This window comes from Lolium perenne, chromosome 1 (genome assembly GCF_019359855.2).
Source record: "Lolium perenne isolate Kyuss_39 chromosome 1, Kyuss_2.0, whole genome shotgun sequence".
Lineage (NCBI taxonomy): Eukaryota > Viridiplantae > Streptophyta > Magnoliopsida > Poales > Poaceae > Lolium > Lolium perenne.
Window position 1 is genome coordinate 57,569,412 of NC_067244.2, and position 6,565 is coordinate 57,575,976.

Below are 6,565 nucleotides of genomic sequence, written 5' to 3' on the forward strand. Positions count from 1 at the left end.
ACGGAAAGATTAGACATAGGAATCTTTGTAACCTAGTCGTACTCGAACATGCCTCTCGAGACCTGGCTCCCAATTAAGGGCCAGGAGAGGACCCGTCGAGGGACACACAATCATAGTAGCCATAATCACCGCAAGTCTAGAGCTAGGTCATCGCAGAACTTAGCCTCTCGACGAGATCATAGCCAAAACCTTCGGCACCCCATTGTAATCCGATATTTTCATAATCAAGATCAGACAGGCAGGACGTAAGGGTTTTACCTCATCGAGGGCCCCGAACCTGGGTAAATCGCTCTCCCCGCTTGTTTGATAACCGATGTCTCGTGTCAGCCTACAGGATTCCATCTACCCTAAGCCCCAAACGGAGGGCATTGCCGGGGATTACCCTCGACACCATTGGTCCATTTGTTAGCAGAAAGATCCTTGACCGAAAACACCTGCTGAAAAAGCATGGAGCCCCCATGTGTGTTTTTGGTAAGTATGAAAATTCTCTATGGAATAATGTTTGTATCAAGTTTTGCTTGTAGGTTTTTGTCCATGGAACATCCTTGAACCATATGTTGGGCGTCAAGGTTGAAAGAAGAATAAAGTTTAGAAGTTAAACTGTTGACCAAAGAGTTATTCCAAGAGTGATCTGAAGATTGGTCATGGAAGAAGTTTAGCCTATGCCAAGTATGTCTTGAAGAAGAAGAAGAATTGAGTGAGCGTTGATGTGTATCTTCAAGACATCAAAATGATGAGGAAAGAAGAAATGAAGTGCAAGTTCAAGATGAGTCATCGCGAAGAGATCACATGCTTTGAAGCTCGCCGTCCTTATCATGGTCATGGATATGTGAAGATATGAAGAGGTTCCCATCTTGGGAAATAGGAGAGCAATCCACACAACTTCACAATCAAGAACAATCAAGAAAGGTGTTCCATCTTGAAGTAGACAAGAACGTCATCGTCAAGCTCGAGTGAAATGCACAAGGATACGATTTGTTCTTAATAAGGTTTCTTTCGTACCCGTCTATTGGTGTTAACATGACCGGGTTATAGGATAGTTTGTCGTACAATCAAGAGGGGCTATCCTATGAGTATCTTGATCATATTGTTCGGAGAATCTCAAACTTCTACATCCTTGGTTTCATATTTCTTGGTTATTTGGATCCTATTCATTTGAAGTTTTAAATCCCGTGGTTATCTTCAAAACAAGCTTAGTTTTACCAAATAAGATTTTTGGATGAAAAACTTATTGGGGTTTGGTTTGCAAGGTCCTACTAGTTCATCTCCGTTAGAGAGGTCAAACATTTCATCTTTTAGAATTATATTCTTTTGTTGAACTTGTTGGATTGGAGATATGCCCTAGAGACAATAATAAAGTTATTATTATATTTGATTGTTCATGGTAAGTGGTTATTCTCCATGCTAGAATTATACTGTTTTAATAAGAAACATTAATACTTTTTTGGTTTGTAGGTAACACTGTGTCCGTAGTATGCCTCTACTAGACTAGTACGTTTGGTTAACGATAAGAAACCCTATGTGGACTAGATAAAAACATTGTGAAACAGTATGATGCACTCTAAAACAAAATAAAACTTAACAATATACCAAGACTCTTGAGTCTTGTACAAGAGTACGAGACAAACACTATATAACACTAGGGGTTCTTTTGATTCATAGGATTTGAATAGGAACTGTGTAGGATTTAGATTCTATAGTAAATTTTCTTATACTAGTTGTTTGATTAGAAAACTATTTCTATAGGAATCTTATAGTGCAAATCATATAGGAACAAAACATTAGGTCATACCTCATGAAAACTTATTTTAGTACAATGAAAGATAACTCATCTTTCTATATATATGATTTAACTAGACACGGCACCCCAATCACTATTTTTTCTTATTCCTGTGTTTTTCTATCATATGAATTAAAGATGCACTAGAAGGCATGGCTCATATCCCTAGCCCCTAGGTGGACGAATTCTTCTCAAGAGTGGGGATGTAAAAGTAAGGATGGCGAGAGAGGGATACGGCATATTGGTGGAGATATGTTGCCCTGGCAGGGATCGGGCGGTTCGGAAGTTGGTCGCGTGCTGAGATTAAAAACGGCACGCCTAAACTTAGATTTCCCCTAAAAATATGTATGTATTGCGTGCCACATCAGATTTTTTTCGAAGAATTAGGACCCCCTGTTTTCTTGTTAGTTTGTCTCAGGTTCACCGACACCGTCGCCTTTCCTCTCCGCCACGGGTATAAATAGTTGCAGAGAACTCATGGGCAAAATCCCACATTCGGGAGAGAAAGAGGCCGTCTCACATCCTCACGCAGGCTGCACGCATGCGCATGCATGCTGGCCGATGCGCCGGTCGCCGCACCTAGATTCGTCGCCCAGAAACGACGATCGGATTTGAGGTGCTAGTTTAGTGATCGGCCGGTGAGGATGGTGAACACGACGGCGGCGTCCATGGCGAGCGGCGGTATGCTGCCGCTTGCGTCTCTGAACCACATCAGCGTCGTCTGCAGGTCGGTGGAGGAGTCGCTCCATTTCTACATGAACGTGCTCGGCTTCGTCCCAATTCGCCGCCCCGGATCTTTCAACTTCAACGGCGCATGGTAACTAATTGTCCTGGAAGTAATTTAAACATATCTTCTTTCTTGTAATTAGGACGATGCATGAACACAAGATAACTGTGCGTCAAATTCAATTTCTATAGCTGCGCCAGTACGTAGTATATGTTAAATCAGTTGGCTGATCATTTCTGTTGCGAGCGAGTTAGGTTGTTCAATTATGGGATTGGCATCCACCTGTTGCAATCGGAGGACCCCAAAAGTTTTCACGAGAAAACGGAGATCAACCCCAAGGATAACCACATCTCTTTCCAGGTAATTTATTATCACAACAATTGACTACTCAACAACATGACTGAGAGATGGCCGCAGCTGTGCATCATAACTATGCAGATATCAGGTGTAAGCTCTTATAGATTATATCACCGTGATGCTAACTTTGAGTTTAACAAAGCAGCCTTTATAAAAAAATGTTGTGATGGCCATGACACATCGCATGTGATTAGAAGGCAGTATATTCATCTTCTGATGACCACAACTAACCTGCGTACGCTACGATATGCTCGATTTCTCCTTTAATTGGTTTCAGATAGAAGTACTCGAAGTTTAATCTTCATCCATTTTTTGTACTGCCTTCCAAAATGTTGCAACATACATATGACTTAAAATACAAGTACAAAAACTAAATCATCTTCCATTTTATGAGATTAATTGGGTCGTGGAACTCTCTAGAACACCCACATGCATGCCATTGCATGTCTTTCCAAACTAGTTGCCACTTGTTAGCAAAAGGCTGTTAGGCCATCTCCATGGTCACCATCAACAAAGGAGGGCAGGGTTGTTTTCCACCAATTTCCCATTGCAAAACTTTTTCCCTGCAAACACAGTCAGACGAAAGAGCAACATGGTCTCAAGGAAGTATTAGGTTGTCACGAGAGGGACGTCTTGCCCAGCGCCAAACTTCTACGTGCATGTGTCTTACATGTGAGTAACAGGATCAGCTCTATGACACTATCAATCAACATCAAGTGTGATGTGTGGGACCTAATTTTGTACGAGTAGTGGTTCATAGAAATATGAAAATTCTATGAGTGGTCGACTGTGACCGCTTAGATTTTCTTCTGAAGCATCGGTGGAGTTTGAGTAGATTCTTCTCTATATGCATGGTGATCCATATTATTCAGCCCTTCTGAGGTTGAGTTTGGCATTGTTGTTATGAAAATCCAGCTAGCTTTTTATATTTTAGTATTTGATATTTTGATTTACTGGATTTTATCTGCTTTCCTTGCTAGTTTTCACAATAGCTTATAAAATTGAAAAAAACTAAAATCAGGTTCAACAACAGCAAACTGAGCCAAAATCACCACCCATAAATATTGTAGATGCAGATTGTTGAATCGTCCCAATTTTCACATTGTGTTTTTTCTGCGGGGAATTAAAAATGTGAATTTGGGAATGATACTGATTATATATAGTTGGATGTTGACTGAAACTGTGTGTTTGCACTTTGCAGTGCGAGAGTATGGTGGCGGTGGAGCGGCGTCTAAAGGAGCTAGGGATCTCATACATCCAGCGGTGCGTGGAGGAGGGCGGCATCTACGTTGACCAGATCTTCTTCCACGACCCCGATGGCTTCATGATCGAGATTTGCAACTGCGACAACCTTCCTGTTGTCCCGCTAGCCGACCACACGTTCACCGTGGCCACATGCAAGAGGGCTGCAACAGCAGCGGTACAAGCTCCTCCCCTTCAAGCGACAGTAACAGCAGCGGCAGCGCAGTGCGTCTCGTCGGTCAGCAAGACGATGCAGCTCGTCAGCGGCGAGGAGGCGTCGCACATCTCCTGCATGTAAGATGGAAAGTGTAGCGTGTGAGTGTCCATGGGTAGCTAGCTTTGCCGAAACGATGATGTGCGCCGTGTGGGGCGGTGCTTGATTCGCCTGGCGTTTGTATCTTAGCTTGTGTTGATCCAGTGAGATCGTCGAGGTGCTTCGAGTGTCACGGCACCCTCTAAAAAAAATGCAATTCTCTTACTAAAAACTATCTATATCTCGCTGGATACTTGCAATGGGTGCAAAATAAGGGTTGTCACCGATATTTCAAGTCAAAGTTGAGCAAAATACATATGGCCTCACCAAATTTACGATTATTCAAACCAGAGCCTATAAGGTGCCATCTACTGTCGACCAAAAGTACAAGTAAACCATTGTAACAAGACACTTGTCCCAACCATAAACCCACTAGACACATGTCGTTGTCTTTGAATCAATATTCAGCCATGTATTGTTCAATCTGGACTCTGGAGTCCCAAATCATCCCTTTCCCATTTATTTTTAAGGTGCTCCCTTCTCTTGTTTCAATGCAAATTTTCCACATGCAATGCAACGCCTAGGTACTATTTGCGCCCCAGATTGTAGGAGATTCGGTAAAAGTCCACCCAGTGCAAGCCTAGCCCGTTGAAAAGCCGTCTACTACACCTAGAGGGGGGTGAATAGGCAATGTTGGGAGAATTTAATGAATGTTAGCTCTTTTAACAAGTTGTTTCCTATGGTGGCCTAAAACACCCTATCATGCAAATCTATAAAGATAAATCTTGCAGTAAAGTAGATTGTAAGTAAATAAAGAAGCTAGGGAAAGGGTATCAACGACATGAAAATACATCTTGGGGTTCAGATAGTTGGCGCTATCCTACCTCCTTGTTGGACAAGGCTATGACACAAAGTTCTTAGGTATAAATACTAACCTACTTATCTTTAAGCTGGGACACATAGTCCATGGTCCACACTTGGGATATTCAAGTTGGAGGCGATCACCGGACTTTACAAACTCTTGGCTCCTTCAAAAATGATTACCACTGGGCTAAGCCCACGTCGTCACTCAGCCCCTGCATAACTAGGATGCACACATCTGTTAAAGTTCGCAAATAAACAAGTCATAAGTAAAAAAATCGCGCAATACAAGATTGCAACATAGATGACCATGTTCGGCTAGCAATCTGGTGGACCTATCCGTAGACTACGCCACCAACCATGTCGGGTAAAAAAGTTCCTGTTAACTCTAAGATCTAGGTGAACGAGAGATGGAACAAATGGTAGGTCAATAATAGCTCTCTCTTCCGTATAAAAAAATGCTCTCTAGAAGTCTTGTTCTGCCTTTTGGTGACTACATGTAGGCAAAGGCAAAATTACTACCGTTACATGCAAAATGAACTAGCCAGGTTGTACCGAATGCTTAAACCGGGAGGTATGTGCGGAACAAGTAGAAGATTTGAATTCCTACACTGGAGAAACTAGATCTCGGCAAAAATATTGGTGGTAGCGACTAGAACAGATCACCTCTAGTTTTCACTAAGAAGAGAAGACACACAAGCTGGGAGGTTCCGATTCTGATAATGGGTAGTTTTTATACCAAAATCATGATTACTTGGTAGTACCAAAAGAGAATCACCTCGAAAGTACCGGACAAGAATCACCTCAAAGGTACCGGATCACATAGAATACCCCCATATTTGAGTTTGAAAAAAAAATTAAATTTTTTGCTTAGAGGTGTCGGATGGGTTTGACTAGGGAGTACTAGCCCAACACACACAAAAATCCCACATAGATTTTATGAAAGCTCGGTGGATCCGGCTTCACACCTTACTCACTTGTGCGGTTGTGCCGACATAAGAGACACATGAAAATAAGGGATGTGCCAATCTCTCAAACTCACATGGTCGGAGGTCTCGGGACAAAAGTGTCTCGAGGTACTTGGTGAAGTAATGTACGGAGACAATGATACAAGCTACTTCGACAAACTCATAATTCAGGGAGGACTACTCTCCCTTCCTCATGTCGACGATGGTGATGATATTGATGGAGGTGGAGGAGCAACTGGGGGCGACTCCGGCAGCATATTTCCCCCTCAAATCTTCGCAGACATGTCTCTATTTTGTGTAGTCTCAGCTTCACGACTGCCTTTTGCGATCTTTTTGATGGGGTCTTATTTATATATGTTTCTAGTTCAAAATGGTTC

General features: G+C 42.3%; 1 protein-coding gene across 1 annotated transcript; it reads left to right on the plus strand.

Annotated features, from left to right (window-relative positions):
• Positions 1-2,259: 2,259 nt before the first annotated feature.
• On the plus strand, positions 2,260-4,591 carry LOC127293229 (glyoxylase I 4). The gene is made up of 3 exons (XM_051322812.1): positions 2,260-2,597; positions 2,762-2,867; positions 4,066-4,591. Exons 1-3 carry the CDS (start codon positions 2,425-2,427, stop codon positions 4,402-4,404), a joined length of 618 nt encoding a protein of 205 aa, XP_051178772.1. The 5' UTR covers positions 2,260-2,424; the 3' UTR covers positions 4,405-4,591.
• Positions 4,592-6,565: the final 1,974 nt, after the last annotated feature.

Bases quoted from the DNA above. Each gene is read 5' to 3' on its own strand.
- LOC127293229 (XM_051322812.1), top strand. From the start codon at position 2,425: ATGGTGAACACGACGGCGGCGTCCATGGCGAGCGGCGGTATGCTGCCG. The intron at 2,598-2,761 runs GTAACTAATTGT...CGAGCGAGTTAG, and splicing joins TTCAACTTCAACGGCGCATG to GTTGTTCAATTATGGGATTG. The intron at 2,868-4,065 runs GTAATTTATTAT...TGCACTTTGCAG, and splicing joins ATAACCACATCTCTTTCCAG to TGCGAGAGTATGGTGGCGGT.